Source organism: Bubalus bubalis, chromosome 15 (genome assembly GCF_019923935.1).
Source record: "Bubalus bubalis isolate 160015118507 breed Murrah chromosome 15, NDDB_SH_1, whole genome shotgun sequence".
NCBI lineage: Eukaryota > Metazoa > Chordata > Mammalia > Artiodactyla > Bovidae > Bubalus > Bubalus bubalis.
The window spans coordinates 72,168,422-72,189,149 of NC_059171.1; the positions used below are offsets into that span (position 1 = coordinate 72,168,422).

At 41.3% G+C, this 20,728-nt stretch overlaps 1 protein-coding gene across 3 annotated transcripts in view; it reads right to left on the minus strand.

Annotated features, from left to right (window-relative positions):
• The window catches only part of ADCY8 (adenylate cyclase 8), a 230,417-nt gene that overhangs the window by 99,833 nt on the left and 109,856 nt on the right, over positions 1-20,728 (minus strand). For all 3 annotated transcript variants that reach the window (XM_025265512.2, XM_025265515.2, XM_025265513.2), the window contains exons 6-7: positions 10,456-10,614; positions 5,613-5,883 (exon numbers count right to left, since the gene is read on the minus strand). In XM_025265512.2, the coding sequence (XP_025121297.1) occupies positions 5,613-5,883; positions 10,456-10,614 (430 nt within the window). The remainder of the gene's footprint in view (positions 1-5,612; positions 5,884-10,455; positions 10,615-20,728) is intronic.

Genomic DNA, 20,728 nt, shown 5'->3' on the forward strand with positions numbered 1-20,728 from the left:
TTTTTTAAAACTGCATTTGCTGTCTTTGTGTCACATTTTGGTGATTCTTTCAATATTTCACACTACCGCATTGTATCTGCTGTGATCTGTGATCATCGATCTGTGCTGTGACTACCATGATTCACTGAAAGCTCAAGTGATGGTTATCTTTTTTAGCAAAAACATGTTTTTTAATTAAGGTATGTACATTTTTTAAGACATAATGTTATCACGCGTTTAATAGATGACTGTATACTGTTACTATAACTGGGAAACCAAAACATTGGTGTGACCTGTTTTATTGTGACATTTGCTTTATGATGGTGGTTTGGAAGCAGATCTAAAATAATTTCATTTGTGTTTTTGATCTTCACAGTACACATATGAACTTCATGAATAATGACCAAAGTCAGTCTACTGTAGAGAAACAACTAATATATACAACAGAAGTACCAAATGTGTACTCTCCCCACCAGTGATTCTTTGAAAAGGTCTAGAGGAGTAACGGAAAAATGCCTAGGTTCTGATGTCATGATCAATGTGAAAAGGAGGGATGGGACAATGGTGATGATTTCTCAATAAATGGGGGAGAGAACCCAGGCTTTAAAAGGGGGTTGCTTTTAAAAGAATACCTCCACCTCTCTTGGCATATCACCTGTCATAAAAATCAAGTTGTATGGCTGATGCACTTTGCTGTACAGCAGAAACTCACACTGACATAGTAGTGTAAAGCCACTATACTCCAATAAAACACACACACACACTCAAGTTAAAATGATTCATATCCTCACACAATGCACTTTATAGAGACATAAAAGCTTCAACCTTTGATATCCTCTTATAAATCATATGTAAAAATGCTGTTTGTCTAATGAATCCATTCTTGCTCCCTACAATCCATTCTCCACAGGCAGTTGGAATGATCTCTTAAACATCTAAATTAAATCATGTCACTGGCCAGCTTAAAATAGTTCTATCACTTCCCTAGAATAAGATCCAAAGTCAACCAGGTTTTCAAGCTCAGCCTCTGTGTCCTTTAACTTCATCTTGTGTTCCTTCCTTCCCCATTCACTATGCTCTAGTCACTTGGGCCTTTTTGCTCTTCTAACACACCAAACTTTTTTCCCCACCCAGGGTCTTTGCACAAGCTGTTCCTACTATATATAATGTTCTTTTTCAGGTCATTCAAATGCAGGGTTCTTTCAACATTCATGTAAAATTTTCAGAGGTCTCTTGATGTAGTAAGTCTGCAGTAATTCTATTTGATCCCTAGTCATATATCCATCTATATTTACTTCTCAGTACTTCTGTGTTTTGATTAATTGTCTGCATTCTCTACTCCCTTAAAATAAGCTCATGAAAGATGGGGGCCAAGTCTGTCTTCTCCTTACATGATCCTCACCATCTCAAAGACTAAGACTGTTAAGCAATTGAATGAACCAGAGCTCAAGCTTACAAACAGATTTTAGTTATAGCATGGGGAAAATATGATCTTCAGAATGAGGACCCTTTTCTTATGTCTTCATTTTCATCTCAAATTTTGTCTCTGTTCTGAGAAATTCAATGACCATGTTGATGACTCAGTCAACAGCCTAGCCTTGAAATTTCTTGGATATCCTCCTTGAGGTCAAAATGTTCACACTTTTGGTGTACTTCAGCTATCTACTTCTACTTTTGTAATCTTACATTTTAATAGTCCATGTATAATCATAAGCTTCTTGCCTTCTAAGTTTTCTTAATTTCATTTCACTCAAGAGGCTCAGAGCATAGGAAACCTCACAGGTATCTGAGCCAGGGTTCAGGGAGCCAGGACACCAAATCAGTGGGCAAAACATCTGCCCATGTCAAGAGTAAAGGATAAAAAGCATAAGTGTTTAGGGTGTCCAAGAGTGGGCTGAAACAATTTTAGCCCAAGGGGGCACAGATATAGGGGCTGGGAAGATGCACAACATCTAAACCAAGAGATTATCTTCAGGCCTAGATTGGGACTGAAGACTCACATAGAGGCCAGAAATAATTCTAAGTGACTTCCCTTGCTCCTGCAAACTACTAACGGACTCCTGAAATGGGTAGTGGAGAGGGGACTGGGGTGGAGTTGGGGTTATTGGAAATCCAGAGCTCTCTCATATCAACTTGGACAATCTGGCTTCTGACTTCACCACTGCATCAAGTCTGCCTCTCACCAATGTTGTTTTCCAATCCAATTCAAATTGGCAATTTTCAGTCGTCCTTTAACTGGGCCTTTTGGCTACACTGGACACTGTTGATCATCTTGTCCTTCTCACAATGCTCTGTTCTGTCGGCTTCCATGATACCTCATCGCCTAATCTCCTCTGATAACTTTGCTTCCTGTCTGTCTCTGTCATGGGATCCTGACTCTCCTTTACCTCCATCTGGTGTTCCTGCATGTCTGTCTTACACTTTCTTACTGTTTTATTTTGCATATTCCTTAGCATGATCTCTTTCACTCTCATGGTTTCATCTATCCTCAAATGTTACCAGACTCACATCCCTTGTGTAATCCTTTTATGCTTAAGCTCCAGAAGTGTGTGTTCAACAGCCTTTGGATATCTCCCTTGGACCTCTCCCTGGCTTTTAGTGTTTCCTTCCATTACAGTATTGCTTATTTTGGTGGGCAGGTCTACCATCCATCCTGTCAGATCCAAGCAAAAAACCAGGAAGTTAAACTTGATTGGGTCTTCTCCTTTTATACCAAGCAAAAAACCAGGAAGTTAAACTTGATTGGGTCTTCTCCTTTTCTACCCACATTTATTCATTTAATCAGTTTGATTCATTCAATTAGCAAACTGTAAACAAGCCTTGTTATTCGCCAGGTATTGTTCCGATTGTGGACTCAACAGTGATAAGGGAAACAGACATAATCCCTGTCTTCCCGAAGCATATAAACTACTGGCTGACTTCATCTGTAAAGTGTTTCTTTCCTCTGTCCCTCCTTCTGTATTATTCTAGCAGTAGTTGGCATGAAACAGATGCTCAATTAATCTTTATTGAATGAATGAATAATGAGAATGTAACTATCCAAACATCTGCTATCCATATAGCACCGATTACAGCATGGCATACCACTGTCCTTAAAAATATGTCAAAGAATACTTTATGAATAACAGAAGCTAAAACATCTGGCCAATTTAGCTAGAAAACCCCAACAAAGCATTAGTATGTTTTGTCTGTGTTAAGCTAACACTTGGATGGTCTGGGCTTTCTGTAGTACTGACCAGGTGATTTGGCAGAGCACAGGCTCAGCCAGACCAGCCCTGATCTCTTGCAGGCACACTCCATGCCCCTGCGCTGCACATATGGCTCACTGACTTCCAGAGCTAAGCACAAGTGCATCTGTGGCCGTTTTAATTGACTTAATCGTTTCCAAAATGTTATCAGTACCACTTGGTTATCAGCATATCATTGGCTCTTAAGTCTTAAGACATCAAAACAAACTGAGATTACTCATCCTGAAGATGGTAAATACAGGCAAAACTCAGGCATCTTAAGAAATATATGGTATGGTTAAACACCAAAAATAATAATCTTTGACTAATAATGACATCTTTCTGATATCAGTTAAGATCATTAGGAAATTAGCAGAGAAATATTTCTAGTATTCCTATATAATTCTACCAGATCAGTCAATCATGAATTAAAACCAAGTATCTCTACCTCTCTTCTGGGTTCTCAATTCTTAGTAGCAAGGACAGGCACACTGAGACTAAAACAATTATTAACAGAAATTATCCCCATTTCCACAATCAGCTTAAATGGATGGAGTTTTTCAAAAGGAAAGACCAAAAATAAAAGGAAAAACAGAAAAGCAAGAGAGACAACTTTATGCACAGTTGCTGAGGTGCTCAGGGTGGATCTGAGCATCTTTTTAAAAATAACCAGCATTCAGGCTCAAGTTAACAATAGACAGAGGAAACAGACGGTACTTTCAGCGGGGCATGCACCAACTCCAGGAAGTATTTAAGACTGTAATTTTCTATAATAGCAAATTGTACCATGTGCACCAATTCAGGGATGGAAAGAGGTAGGTATTGAAATCAGTGATGACTTGTGTGGGCATAATAAATTTTGGGGGAAAGTAAACACTCACAAAAGAACACTGAAGACCTAAGGGTCAACTCTTGCAACGCATGCAGACACAGTTGAACCTGCGTCTTTGCCCAGTGGAATGAGTTCCATGCATTGATCTACAGCTCCTTTACACAGAGCTGGAAGGAAACGGAGGTCACCCTGGCCTCAGAGCACCCTGTTGATCTTTCAAATGCAGAAGAAAGAGGCAAGACTTTCAGCATTTTAACCTTTTCTATTTCACATGCCTTTAAGTACAGATTTTTCTTAGTGACAAGTCAGTGAGAAATGTTCAGTTCTGGGGATTAAAACAATTAACTTCTATATGTCTTCACAAAGCTCCAGATACTATCAATTTGGTCTGTTTACTTCATAGCAGTTTCAGCTTTTCCTTGGCTCAGGAGCATGTCAGAAGCTGTTTGCAAGTATTATATATGGACATTTTTGGGTAAGTTTCTTTAAAAAAGTGCAATGAATTCACATAACTTACATAAGGTCAACTGTGTGCCCGCCCTAAATAATGAAAGGGAAAACCCACGTCAGAGCCAGTGATTTTGCCCATGCTCTGACCAAGCACTCGGCCAGTGGAGCGTCCCTGAAGCCACTTTGGTTCTCCTTTGGTCAACCTCAGTTCTCTGGTGCTTCTCAGAGTAAGAGCACCTCACTGGGTTTAGTGTGAGTCTAGTATTTGAAGATATAGTTAAAAAATAATTAGATTCTTTGATCATTTACACTTTATGTACTGAGCCCTATGTCTCATGCATGCACTGCTCAGTCACTTCAGTCATGTCTGACTCTTTGTGACCCTATGGACTATAGCCCTCCAGGTTCCTCTGTCTGTGGGATTCTCCAGTTAAGAATACTGGAGCAGATTGCCATGCCCTCCTCCAGGGAATCTTCCTGAACCAGGGATCAAACCTGCGTCTCCTGCATTGCAGGTGGATTCTTTACCATCTGAGCCACCAGGGATGCCCATCCTATCTTTCATAGAAGATGCAAATCCATGCTACATAAAAATAGCATCATATTGATGGCTTTGAAATCACTTGCTACTCTTGAATGACCTCACCTTTACCTCACTTGCAGCTATTATATTTCCCAATCAACAGTGACCTTCTGATTCTAAATTTCAGAGGGTACCTCAGTTCTCTGAGCCAGCCAACTAACTGAAAAAATAAAAAAAAAAAAGACATTCTTATGGATTTGACCTTCCTCTTCCGTTGCTAGTTTCATAACACGAGGTTTATCTTCTCCAACATGAGGAATTAATTTTGGTAAACTGATAATTCAGCTTCACATGACATTTATTTTTAACTAGGTCAAAAAAAAAAAAAAAAGAAGTGGGTGTTGAGAACCCTCTGGTATTCCTGACATTTCCTGAAATTGACTGCATAAGTTAATTCCATCCTGAGGATACATGTTTGATCGTTTACGATTAAGATGCTCAACGAAGAAAAGGTTAAAGATGAATCGGTTTTCCCTGAGACATCTGGGTTGGAGGTGCACATGCATTCACAGCAAACCAGAAGAAGGAAGCCAGGACTTACGTTCTGTTTCCCCACTATGTTATCGAAGGGCAGTTCAGGGCTCCAAGATCCCTCTGTGAACGTCGCCCCGCTGTTTCTCCTGTCTGAGGAGCTCACAGACTCCTTGACGATGTCTTCGGGCAAAGACAGCAGACTCTCCTCAGGCTGCTTAATTAAATAGGTCTCTATATTATGCTTCCTCAAGAATTCGTTCCTCTCTTTACCGTGACCCTCTTCCACATTATAGTCACCGTTGAGGCAGTCCAGCGTGGCTTTGGAAATGTGAATCCGCCTGTGTGGACAAAGCATAGGTTGTCATACACCTGACATGGCTTGCAAAGGCCATCTTTGTTTTTGGTTCTTGTGCAAACCCGACATCAGGGCTGTACATGGGTGCTGGGAGGACATGTCCTCAAGGACTGTATCTGTTCCTCTGAAAAAAAAAAGCAAAAAGAATAAAAGAAAACAGAAATATAAGCATAAATCAATGAGCAGAGTATCTATCACCAACTTCACCCCAAGGGACCCTGTAGCCTCTGATAAATTGCAGCCCCATTGAGACACATTTAAGCAACCTCCTTTTTCCCCTCATGACTGTCAGCCTGATCCCAGCAACTTTTAAATACATGTGATTTTTTTTTTTTTCAGTCATGTTGATTATTTTGGAAAAACAAGTTCTATAAATGTTGCTGAATCCAATGGCAATTATTGTCAGAGTACCATGCAAATGTATACTTTTCCTATCACTTCAATTTTCACACATTTGTGCCTTATTTCTACAATTTATCTATAATCTTCTTAAGAACAAAGGCAGGTCTTACAAGTCCACAGGGCTACATGGAGGAATGCTTTAGGAAAACCACTGTAAGATGCGATTTCCCCTGTAATGTGTATGTGAAAAGCAGAAGAGAACAAAGCTGTGGATTTGTGCGGGCTAGGCTCACTCACAAGGTAACAGACTTGTATCAGCCATCACAGTCCAAGATTCTAGTTTCTTTTTTTAGCCAAACAACAGATGACATCAAGTGCTTTAAAGATCAGATGTGAATCTTGGGCATGTCACACGGTAAATCCTTGCGGACAAAAGGTTTTCTATTCTCGTCACTAGCTGAATCTGACTGCTTATTGTGCTGCATTGCAGTCTAGGTAGACTCGCTTGTTGCTTACAAGCATGGACACTTTGGCCAGGTTGCTTGCATTGAAGCCCTAGCTCTACCACTTGCTAGCTGAAAGATCTTGGGCAAGTTATTTAACATTTCTAGGTGTCTATTTTCTCACCCATAAAAATGGGGAAAATAATAGTATTCATTTCTTAGGGTCATCACAGGTCTTGTAAGAGTTGATTCATGTAAAGCAGTCAAAACAGTTCATGGCACACTGCACGTGCTACAAAAAACCACTTGAAGTACTCTTTAGAATGGCACTATTTTATTTCTGTTGTTTATTCCATGCCTCCTCAATGCTTATGGGATACAGTATACGTTCTGAACAAGATCTATAAGGCTTCTATTCTGTGGATCCTGCTTCTTCAAGGCTCATTCGCTGACACTCTCTCCAGCTAATCAAGTAATTGGCATGTCCTCAGATTCAAGGTGCTATTTCACACCTGCTAAATTCAGAGCAAGCCATTCTCCTTGCCTAGAATGCTCACCCCACATTCCTGATTCAGCACAAATTCATTTCTCTCGGCTGACTTCAATGCTCTTGAATATATGAATGAATGAATAATGTAGATACTTAAGACTTTGCTTGGCTTCTGGATTCTAGAAACAATATATCCAAGGAAACAATTTTTTTTGAGTGACTTTTCCAAATGCATTTTACTTAGTACTATCTCTGTTTCCCTCTGTCACCCTCCTTGCTTACAGAGAAAATAATTCACTGCAAAGACATGTAAAGAAACTGCCAACAATGCATTTCTGATCATTTAAGGTAGATTCTGCACATTTTCCAAATAAGTATTCTTGTATACAGTCGTTGATGTCAAAGGTAAGGTAAAATACAAGCAGGCTTCACTTTATGGTACTTCCCTTTATTTTGCTTCACAGCTATTTCATTTCTTTTTAAATACAAATTGAAGGTCTGTGGCAACCTTGCACTGAGCAAGTCTATCAGAGCCATTTTTCCAACAACCTTTACTCACTTTATGTCTGTGTCATGTTTTGGTAATTTTCGAAACATTTCAAATTTGTCCACTGTTATATTTGTTATGATGATCTGTGATCTTTGATGTTATTGTTGCAAAAAGATTACAACTTGCTGAAGGCTCGGGTGGTGGTTGGCATCTTTTTAGCAAGAAACTATTTTTTAATTGAGGTATGCGCACTTGTTTAGACATACTGCTATTGCATCCTTAATAAACTATGGTACAGTGTTAGCATAACTTTTATGTGCTGAGAAACCAAAAACTTCGTGTGATTTGTTTTATTGGGATATTTGCTTTATTGTAGTGGAGAAGGCAATGGCACCCCATTCCAGTACTCTTGCCTGGAAAATCCCATGGATGGAGGAGCCTGGTAGGCTGCTGTCCATGGGGTCGCTAAGAGTCGGATACGACTGAGCGACTTCACTTTCACTTTTCACTTTCATGCATTGGAGAAGGAAATGGCAACCCACTCCAGTGTTCTTGCCTGGAGAATCCCAGGGACGGGGGAGCCTGGTGGGCTGCCGTCTATGGGGTTGCACAGAGTCGGACACGACTGAAGCGACTTAGCAGCAGCAGCAGCAGTGGTATAGAATCCAGTTTGCAGTATCTCTAAGGTACACCCATATTAAAAATAAAAGCATGTGAAAGCTGTTTTGAGCTCTCTAGAGAAAAGTGCTAATTACAAAATATTTTCATGATACATTTTGTTAATATATAGGAATTCAGCTCAGTAGTGTTGAACTAGGAAAATAAAAGAAGTTGTTTCACCTTCCATGAAATAAAAAGGTGTCCCGGTCTTTCTCAGATCAGTCTCAGAGCTGGGTGCTTGAAAGCTGTCTTTTTCTCGCAGGAAAAATGAAACTCTTGGAAGTGTTTTATAAAGTCCGACAGCTGATTTTCTTTAAAAGTAATCAAGTTGCACACCAACCCCATTTGGTATTGTCTCTGGATTCTGCATTTTATCATTCTGTGGCCAGTGCTAAGGGGGACTAATATTTGCATATCCTAAATCAACAGTATGTTTCCCCTAGTGAAAGACACCCTTCTCATCATTTACTATGATCCTTCTGCTGAAATTCCAATCAGTATTTAAATGCTTTGATAGAAATGGAATTTCAGGGGCTCCTTTTCATCCTTGCTACTATCTGGAGCTTTGGAGTAAGACATTTGCAGCTGAGGTCTGGTGATTACATTTCCCTGTAAGGAAATAAGTCAGCTCTCAGACAATATTCTCATATATTGGTTAAGTAAATCTGACAGTTTCTGATAATTTTAAATGCCACAACATAATAATAATAGTCATGATGGTCAATAAGCTCTAACAGGTGGGCAACACTTATTTTGCATAAATGTTATTTTGTACCCAAATGTAGTCTATATGCTTTGTTCCAGGAATCATCTAATTTCCATTCCTTCCAACAACTGCAGGTGATAAGGCTTTCCCCCCCCTCATTTTGCTGACAGTGAAACTGGCTCAGAGGCAATGAGTAAGTAACTGGACCAAAGTCCTATGAACGGGCGAGGACAGTGCTGGATGGGGATTACAGCTTTCACCTTCAGAGTCCTTCCAAGACCCACAGCTACATCACATAGTCATTACTACAACCATAACCACAATTACTTCCCGAGCAAAGAACTTCATATACATTGCTTTCACTTAACAAAAGTTGAGAGCAGCAGCATCAGCTTCACATGGGAGTTTGTTATGGAGGCACATTCTTTGTTCCCATCCCAGACATGTTGATCAGAAACTCTGAGGATGGGCCCAGCTACTGGTGGTTTAACAAATTATGTATGGATTTTGCATGACTCCAGGGAACAGACCGTCAACCATTATGCCATGGTGTGGCATGCCTCCTTCCCTTCTTCCTATGCTCTATGCATCATACCGGCACTGCATACACAATGAGGGCCTGGAGAGTCATAATAAAGGACAATCTTGAGCAAACGGGACTGATAAACTAACAATGGGAGACAGTGATGGGTAGGGAGACCCTTCATAGCTATGTTTATGTGATATATTTCATTTCTTTGAGGCTCAGTGTCCCCATTAAAACAAGGAAGCTACTATTTACTATATGAAGAGATCAAATGACATGATGTATTCATGGTATTTAGCAGACTGTCTAGAGCATAAAAGATACTTGACACGGGTTTAGAATGGGGGGCTATCTCTCTCACTGAAAGGAAAAGTAAGCTGAGTTGTATCCTACAAAAGAGGAGGGGGGAATAACAGACATTAAAATAGCAGAAAAAGCCAAACAATGTCAAATCATGGAAAGTTCAGAGACATGTCTGCGTTTTCAAAGGAAGGTTACGGTCATACAGAAGGTCAGTAAGTCTTAACCCTGGCTGCCCATGAGAATTGCTTTAAGAACTTAGATGAGATTTTGCACAGATTCTGCCTGACATGGACTGGTATGAGGTCAAGACACCCGGATTTTTAAAGTGCTCCTGCGCTGTTTCCCATCGAAGTCAAATCTGAAAGCCACTGCTTTACAGGACTGAGTCCAGAGCACCTGAGTGTCCTCACTGCCTCTGACAAATGTCACTAAAGTTTTGGAACCAATATTTGCATGATGTTTTAAAGTTCTGTGTCCTCCAAAATAATTGTTTCTTGAATATATATACTTGTGAATTCTGCACATGAGAAACCCACTGTCACAAAGTGAACCAATGATAAGGGTTAAGCAAGGAGAGGGCTTTGCTTTGGCTTACCCGGGGATTCCTCCAGATTCAAGTTTGTTCGCAATGTCCACATCCCAAGACCAGACATCAAACTGCCACTTCCGAAGACCCAACACGCCACACAGCACCGAGCCCGAGTGGATTCCAATCCGCATGTCAACATCATGCTTTGTCCTTGATCGCACATACCTGACGACATAAGGGAATGAAGAGACAGATGTCAAAGGCCAAAGTGGGCATCTTGGCCCTGGTGGCAGTTTGGGTCTTGCTTACTCCATAAGTTTAACTCTTGCTCATTCACGTGCCACCTCTTCCATGAAGACTTCTTGGATTTCCTGATAACTGGAAAGATACCCTTCCTCCTCCAAACTCCACTAGTTTTTAATCTGAACTTCTAAGAGTCTTTATTACCTTTCTCCCCAAACCTGGTCATCCTATATAACTTCTGTCTCAGGAAATGACAACCCATTACTGCACAAACCTGTGATAGATTACAGATTCTGCACTTCATTGAACACTCCATTTCCAACCTAAATACTTTAACTTTTATTCCATTTCCTTCTCTCCATTCCTTATACCAACATTCTAGTTCAGGTCACCATTAAGCTTCAGTCTGGAATCCCCTTACAGCTCAAGTTCCACATAGCTATCTACAAGACAAAAGTGAGTGTCACTCCATCACTCCTTGTCTAAAACTCTTTCCTGACCTCCCAACCCCTAGAGCAGTGGTCCCCAGAGTAGCTTGCTCACATCCCAGGGCTGAGCCTGGTCAGCTATTGGGATGTATAAAGACAATCACACAACTTCCGTCTATAGCTTTTGTTTTTATCTTTACCAGAATTCAATATACCGATTGACCTTAGGGACCTTATAGGGTCTGTGTCAGACTGTCCTCTGCTTGTAAGCATGGGGGAGGCGTCTTGAAAATAGAAGATTTCTTCCATCAAGGGCTGCCTCTGGGTATAGCCATCCCTTCCTCATTTTCAGAGTTATCTCCAACCACTTCAGTTTAAGGGTTAAAAGATGTCATTTAGGTAGAAAGAAATTCCAACAGTAGAATATAATACTTTAAAATAGAAGAGCTAGAAAAATCTTCAGTGCCATATAGAAATCCAATGGTTACTTTACTTCAAAATGCTGAAAGGAGTTGTCAAATTTAAATTTGGACTTCCCTGATGGGTATGGTGGATAAGAATCCACCTGCCAATGCAGGGGACATGGGTTTGATCTCTGGTCTAGGAAGATTCCACATGCGGTGGAGCAGCTAAGCCACAACTACTGAGCCCAAGTTCTAGAGCCCACAGGGCACAATCACTGAAGCCCGCATGCCTAGAGCCAGTGCTCCACAGCAAGAGAAGCCCCGGTGCTTCTCTTCATCACAATGAGAAGCCTGCCCACTGTGACTAAAGAGTAGTCCCCACTTGTGTCAACTAGAGAAAGCCTGTGCCCAGCAACGAAGACCTGGTGCAGCCAAAAATAAGTAAATAAATAAATAAAGATGACTTATCTTTACGGCAGCTTATACGATCAACATTGATCATATAGATAAGCAACAAGGATATATTGTATAGCACATGGAATTATAGCCATTATCCTATAATAACTATTAATGGAGTATAATCTGTAAAAATACGGAATCACTATGCTGTATACCTGAAACTATTATTGAAGGAGGAAACAGACAGAACAGGCTCCATCCTGAAAGCAGGACTCCTTCTTGGGCCAGACTCTGGACTTTGAGCTATATGCCCAGTATCTATGGAAACGACATACCAACTGGAAAATCAGACCCCCAGGAGGGAAGAGCCCCAGAGCTCGTAGCTAGACTCTCCATTGCCTAAAAGAATACCCTAATTATCTGTGTAACCAAATAGAATCATACATTCTATTATGCTTATTGGGGTATGACCACAGGCCTATTGATATTTCTCCACTCCTAACTACCTAGGCTTAAGGCTTACGAATCACAGGTTAACTTTGATTGTGTCTTTCTTTTCCTTTGTTCAGACTAGTTTCAGAGAATTTGGGGAGGTGGGTTTGAGCACGTACACTTAGGGTATATAAGGTTTTCACAAAAACTGGTCGGGGTCCTTAGCTAAGAGGAGACTCTGCCTTGGGCCCGCTGGTGTAATAAGCTGCACTCCACTATCTGCATTGTCCTTCTGAGTGACTTTGTTTCCTGGAACACGTGGCTACAACATTATGATATTGTAAATCAACTATACCTCAATAAAAAATAAATTAATTAAAAATTAAAGATGATTTATCCCTTTTTATTTGACATGAAAGTGAATATTTGGGAAAAAACCCAAACTTTCTTAATTAGTTTATCCAAACCGAAGAGGATGATTTAAGAAGGAATGAGAAAGTAACTGCTTTTCCTGAGAAATTCACGTTCTCAAGAGAGAATTTTGAAAATAGAAGTTTGGAAATGTCTCCTTCTCTTTGGGAACTTGACTGTCAAACATGTTATATCAACTATCAAAATTCTCAGAAAGGAAGTTCCTTGGTGGTCCAGTGATTAGCAGGCTTTCACTGCCAGGGCCCAAGTTTGATCCCTGGTCAGGGAACGAAGATCTTGCAAGCTGGGTAGCGGGGCCAAAAAAACTCTCAAAGATGCATATTTACGTCAGGGAGAAAAAAGTTTTCCTTTCCCCTTCTAGTTTCTTCAGACTGCTCTAAAAATTAAATTGACATGAGACAGAGTAACAGTAAAAAATCAAATTTAATTACATACACCCAGGACAAATGTCTTGACATCCCAAGACAAATTAGAGACTGAAGGCTTCTATGAGGAGAGGAGGGATGAAGAGGAAAAGTTAAAATTTTACATAATCTCCTTCTTCTGCCTCTGTAACTCAGCTTGCCCTTTGCAGAGTCTAGATCACGTAGGTCACGAAGTCTCAGAAAGTGGGGACTTGCAATACTAGGAACTGGAGTTTATCTCACTCACCCTTGTCGTGCTCTTTGCATCACCCAGCCCCTGCAAACCTGCTTAACCATGCCTGTCCAGGTCAGGCATCCCCCTCCTCAACTTGACCACTTGACCCAGGCCGAAATCCCTTAGTTTAAATCAGCCTATTACCAGCTAGTGTTGCCCACTATAGTCTGTCTATAAAAACTCTGTAATCCCCTTGTCCCGGGCTCAGAGTTTGGAGTGTTGACTCCTCTGGGCCTGCTGGCGTAATAACCCGGAGTTCTCCGACTGTCCAAGTGTGGTGCTTGGTTTCTCTAGTACTGGTTTCTGCAACAGGAGAAGGGGGGAGGAGTTTGGGAGGTCAAAGGGGAGGAGAGCAATTTACAGGAAGATGGGAAAGAAGTGTTTGGCAAACATTTGCCAGGCTTTGCAAAGACAACGAGATACAGAGAGAAGCTTGATCAAACAGGACTTGCTAAGTTTTCCCCAGTTTAACACGTTTAGCTCCTATTCCTTGTAGTATCTCTGAGGCCAGATCTCTTCCTGGAATGGGGCCAATTTAAATGCTTTTAGGCAGTCAAAAGGAGGAGGTAAAAGCTCTTCCTGAGCCTTTTGTTTTCTTAAAAACCACCTGCCAGGGCTTCCCTGGTGGTACAGTGGATATGAATCCCCCAGCCAACGTAGGGGACATGGGTTTGATCCCTGGTTCGGGAAGATTCCATGTGCCACAGGGCAACCAAGCCCGTGTACTACAGCTACTGAGCTTGCACTCCAGAGTCTGTGCTTTGCAACAAAAGAAGTCATGGCAATGACAAGCCTGTGCACCACAGTGAAGTTTAGACCCTGCTCACCACAACCAGAGAAAATCTGTGCTTAGCAATGAAGACCTAGCACAGTAAGAAAGAAAACCCCAAAACAAAAACAACAAAAATAACAGCCTAAAATAATCTTCGTGCCAAACAGACACATTTTGGGGTGGCAAATTTTGCTCCCCTATGGTAATCTATTTTAAAATTTTCCAAGTACAGAATTATGGTAGACTTTGAACCCATTTGTTAAAAAATATAAAAAACCTACTGCCTTATAATGAGTTTGTATGAATAACTCACAAACATCAGAGGAAAAAAAGTAAGGTTGGGGACTTCCCTGGTGGTCTAGTGGCTAAAACTCCATGCTCCCAATGCAGGGGAACTGGGTTTGGTCCCTGGTCAGGAAACTATATCCTACATGCCACAGCTAAGACCTGCATGCTCAACTAAGACCCAGAGCAGCCAAATAAATAAATAATTTTTAAAAAGGAAAATGTATGGCAAGCCTTGTATAAGGCTTTGTCACAAATGACTTAGAAAATACAACCAAGGGTGCAAATACACCTCCAGGATCTGCCTGTTTTTATAAGATGTATATTTTTCTCTGATGGCCATCAGAGCCAAACACAGAAATAAACTGAATTCGGAACCTGACCTTTGCATTTCTGTATCATAAACTATTAAGATGAAAAAAAATTGGTTACGTTCAAACCCACTGCTCTCACCAAAAAATGATGAGAGCTGAAAGATTTTTGCACTATCAGTGAATTTTAAATATTTGAAAGTATTATTTATTTCACCAGTATCATTTACAACCCATCTCTCATGTGTGTTTTATAGTATGTGCTTTTAAATGTATGAATATAATGATAGAATGAACAATAATACAATTTCTAAATTATTACGATCACTTCTGATAGAGATGAGAAATCACTGGCCTGAGATAAAATGGAAAATTCCTGGCCTGGCACATAAAACCCTTCATGAGCTTCCTGCATCTCAATGATCAGCCTCATTTCTAGGGCACACATCGGACTCCAGCCGTCCAGACTGCACAGTCACTGCCTGAGTCCTGGGCCCTCCTGCCCCGTCTGGAATGTCCATCCCCGCCCTTCAGGTGACCTCTGGATCACGTGCTTTCCCCAGTGTTTGCACTGCATCCCACGTGAACAATAACTGGGATGCTGTATTGGAATCATCGCTTCCCTCTGCTGGGTTCTAAACATTGGTGGTATAGACTTTGCCTGGTTCAGTGCCACCCACCCCTCTTAACATGGCACTGGGTTTGGAACGTGGCCCACACTTAATGGACGTTTACTGGATGGAAAAATGGATGGGTATCCATACTCACTATTCATGTTCTCACATTTCTTTCTCTTTTTTTAAATTTCCTGACGAGGGATCAAACCCATGCCCCCTGCAGTGGAAGCAACGAGTCTTAACCATTGGACTGTCAGGGCAGCCCCCATATTTCACATTTCTACATATAAACTTCTTGAAGGCAGTATTCCTGTCTGAATAATTCTTGTATCTCTCACAGCCTGGAGCATCATGCCTCACATAAAGTTGTTTTTTTTGTTTTTTTTTTGTTTTTTTTTTTTAAAGAATAAATGAATGATTCCAAATACAAGCTGTATTCTCTGTTCTTAACAAGTTTGGCTAAGACAGTAAAGAATCCGCTTGCAATATGGGCGACTTGGGTTCAGTCCTTGGGTTGAGAAGATCCCTTGGAGAATAGAATAGCTACCCACTCTAGTATTCTGGCCTGGAGAATTCCATGGACAGAGGAGCCTGGCAGGCTACAGTCCAGGGGGCTGCAAAGAGTCGGACACGACTGAGTGACTTTCACTTCACTTCACTTCAACAAGTTATAAGATAATACGCTTATTTAAACAAGAAAGTAAAGTGGAAGTGGGTTGAGAATACAGATATAAACTAGATGTTAAGAAGGCAGCCACAGATATTAGAAAGAATGCTTGTAGCTAAAGGATGAGATACATTTTATTCCTGGTGAGGACTCTAGTTTGTGGGCCATTGTTTTAACTTTAACTTTTAAGTTAAAAACTGCATGTGTATACATATATACACACAGCCTTCATCCACTGATAATGAAAACATTTGAGGCCATTTGAAAAACTCAATAAAGCAAGAGGACAAGTAGCATCTAGCACTTAGGAAGAGCGTTTCAGTTTCTGATGCCTTCTCAATGAGTTTCTGTGAGATGTGTCAGTGGGGGAGGTCGTTGGTGTGGTCTACCATGTCTTACACCACAATATTCAAACACATATTAGGATTGTGTTTTCCTGCATATTCCATGTTATTTTTACCCAATAAAATGTGAGCAGAGGGACTTCTCTGGTGGTCCAGTGATTAAGACTCAGAGCTGCAGTGCAGGGAGCATGGGTTGGACCCCTGGTTGAAGAATCGAGATCCGACACGCCTTGCCACGAGGCCAAGAAAACACATATTTTGGGGGCAGAAGCTTTAAAAGACTGATCAACCACATTTTCTCTCTGTTCCTGCCATCAATCAAGGACAGTTGGTGATGAAGCCTTCTTAACTAGGGTTCTTGAATGACAGGGTTCCTCGTCATTTCCTCAGCCAGTTCACAATGGACAGAAAATGTGAATGAAAAGTGAATCTTTGTTGACTTAAGCCATTGAGCTTTGGGGGGATGTCTGTCATGTCAGCCTACTTGGGACTATCCTGAAGGGCACAGTCATCACCTCCAATCTACATCCTTCTCATGATATGAGCATCACTATAGTGGAGGGAGTAATACAGACTCTGGTGTCAGACTACCTGAGTTTACGTCTTGCTCTGCCCCTTACTAGCTGCACTATCTTAGGCAAGTTACTTAACGTCTACCTAAAATGGGAATGATAGTAGCATTGTCAGAATTAATTGAATAAACATACATAGAGAGCTGAGAAGAGTGTCTGGAACATACTACAGACGACTTGGACGCTTATCACATTTGAAGGAACTGTTGTTGTTGTTAAGTCACTGAGTCGTGTCTGATTCTTTGTGACCCCATAAACTGTAGCCCACCAGGCTCCTCTGTCCATGGGATTTCTCAGGTAAGAATACTGGATTGGGTTGCCATTTCCTTCTCCAGGGGATCTTCCCGAGCCAGGGATCGAACCCGTGTCCCCTGCATTGACAGGTGGATTCTTTACCACTGAGCCACCTGGGAAGCCCATAAGGAACTACAGGAAAGTGGAAGGATGTTCTTGTGGCCACACAGCTGAAAAGCAGGATTCTCAGACTAAACTGGGGCTGTTGTTTTTTAAGCCTCATGCACTTCACAACGTAGATACTGTATGTGTTATGTGAGTCTGGGCAAATAGCTAGATCCAACCGAGTTTCAATGGTGGTGAAATAAAACTCTAGCTGATTGTTTCACTTACAGAGCCTCTGTGAGCCCCAGAGGAGATAATGGATGTTAAAGCACTTTGCCAACTAATTGTGAGGGTCTATTAAACAGCACTCTGTGCTAATGCCATTGGGCAATTAACATTATCCAGGGAATGCACTGGAACATCTTAATGAAAAGACATTTAGATTTTTTTATTTTCTTCTACAAAAACAAAAATCCTAAGAAGACAAACATGGCTGCTACACTGCGTTTTCTTTCTTTTTGTTGTGTCTGGGATTTGACTTAATAAAAGATAAGAATGAAATTATGGCAAAGTAATGAATAATTTACAGACAGTGATCCTCTTTGGAAAGGCTACCCAGCAGTTGCCTAGAACTACAAACACATACCATGTGTTTCAAGCTCAGTTCTTAAAGGGGTGCTCTGTGTATCCTTGAAATGAAAAATGGATGGAATTCTGCTCTGAGTTACAAGTCCTGTTTAATTTTTCCAAAGTAAAGCCACACTGATGCTTTGCTGTGTTTCATTACTGCAAATAAAGAAAAAATAGATCGCTGACCTTATAAACATCTGTAACTTTCCCTTTCTTCTCCATAAACTCTGAGCTTCTGGAGGGCAGGGGTACCATCTTTCATTTCTACATGCCCAGCACTTAGCACACAGGTGTGCTGTGTGCTCAGACGCTCTGTCGTGTCTGACTCTTTGAGACCCCATGGACTGTAGCCCGCCAGGCTCCTCTGTCCACGGGCTTCTCCAGACAAGAATACTGGAGTGGGTTGCCGTGTCCTCCTGCAGGGATCTTCCTGACCAAGGGACTGAAACCGTGTCTCATGTCTCCTACATCGGCAGGCAGATTCTTAACCACTAGCACATAGGGCTCAGATGCACTTACTGAATTCATGGACAAAACCTTTCTTTTTCTATAGCCTTTGGCTGCTTCTTAGAGTCCCAGGGGAACCATGCAGGTGCCTTTAGCCCTGCCAGCTGGAGAGTGGGGAGAATCTCCACATCTTCCCCCTTTAATTCAAGCAGCTTTGCTCTCATGTGTTTTCATGGAGGGCTTCTATCTAAGATTTCTTTGAAATAAAGACTCCACTTAATAGTTATCACAAATTTTTTTGTAGCTCTAGATCAAGCAGGGGGTACCCATAGTGCAACAGTTAACCTGCAAAAAGTGATGATGTTATTTCCTGTAACTGAACGGTTAAAGAAGAGTGCTTGGTATATGTGAAAGATGAAGAACCTTAGAAATGTTCTTTCAACTGAAATGCTGGGAAAAAAAGGAGAGCATGGGAGTTAGCTATGGAAGTCAGTTACAGTCACTGGGCAGGGTGTTCTGCTCAAGTGTCAAGTTTTATCTTTACAATAACTCTGTGTACCATTACCAGCACCATTTTACAACTGAGGAAACTGAGTCCCAAGAAGTTCCTTTCTTTTGGTCACACATACAGCAGTGGAATAGCTGGGATTTCACCCCGGGGGTGCAAGTCTAAATCCAGGGGTCCACCTCTAACTACCTGGAATGGTTTACTGTGAGAAAGAAGCCATCCTCAGCGGTACACGAGCCACTGAGGTTTAATCTGGCTCTGCCCAATAGAGGGATGACACAGTCTCTGCTGATTAATTTCCAAAGTCAGCAGACCTATGACAAGCTCCCTTCTATAGATTTCTGAGTTCACAAAGGTAGCACAGGAGTCACTCACTGTCAGGGTGGGGGCTGTCAGTATGCTGGTCATGGAGCCTGACTTTGCCTTCAACCATGATCTATTCCACAGCCTTTACTGGATGCTGGAGTCAGCTTGCCTTACAAAACTTGCAGCTCATCTGCTTCCAAAAAGTTGAAAAACTACCATATCTTATCCTAGCATGGAAGTTGCAGTCTCATAAAATACTTCATATGATGCCCACAACAGTTCTGATAGGTAGATACCTATCAGGATTACAAACTTCCATTTTACAGATGAGGAAACTGAGGCTCCAAGAGAGTTAAAACATATTCAGTATCTCTTCTGTGTTGACCTCATGCTCTGTGTTGACTTCATGGTCTCCTTTCATTCTCACAACCACCCGATACTACATATCCTATCCATTTATCTCATTCATTCATCTAACAAGCATTTCTTGAAAACCTCAGCAGATATAAGCAGGAAACCAAATAGTCAAACCAGAAAATCTGTTCCTGTCTTTATAGAACTTGAATTAGGATGTTTTTTCCCCCATTTTGCAGCTAAGAAGCCTGGCATGGAGAGAGGTTAAGTTTCTCGCTCAAGGTTAGGAAGTGATAGGTCCTGATTGGCCCTCAGAATGCCAAACTGCAGGCTGAGAGAGCCATGGACACCTGGCCGCTGCTTGTACTCCCTTCAGCATCACCCTCCTGCTTTTGGGAGTGGGATGGTAAGAGGAGAATCTAGAGCAGGATTCCTGGTCAAAAACAGTGTGAACCCCATGAGAGAAAAGCAAGAGAAAGGATCCAGCCACTCATTTCCCACACTGAGCTCTATGTCTTTCTCTCTCTGTAAAAATAGATATTAAAAACTAAGGTTGCCCTAAATGATGAGTGTGTGTGTGCGTGTGTGTGTGTGTGTGTGTGTGTACTCTACAATGCATATTTCTTTAAACTCACAAGCACTTTTCTATGCCATTGAATACTAGCGCAAACCATGGAAACTAATGGCTCCTCATTTTCCTGTTTTGTAATATGCAAAAATTTATCTAACCATTTCCCTGCCTTTGGACATTTAGGGATTCAGATGAATATGCCTTAGGGTCTTTGCCCTGCCACTAATAGGCTGTGCGTCATTGACAGGAAGTTATCTATCCAATCAGAGTTTTATTTTCCTCCTCTGACAACTGGGGAAACAGACAGTAGCTTCCTCACCTCACAGGGCTGTGGTCACTATTAGGCGAGGTGAGTCAGGAAGGTTATTTAGTATAGCGTCTGGCACGTGGTAAGCAGTCAATCAATATTAACTTAATGAACTGTTGCTACTAGATAGATTTGATCTTCACCACTGTAAATAATTTTGCGAAAAGAACCCTTGCTCATGCATTACAGACAACTCTGTTGCATTTTAAAGAGAACTACAGCTTTGTGGATGCTGTAGTCAATGACTTTTCAGATTAAGGTTAAGAAAGGGGTTTGGAGAGGAAAGAAAGATACATATATATAGAGAGAGAGACACAAGGGAGAAAGGGAGA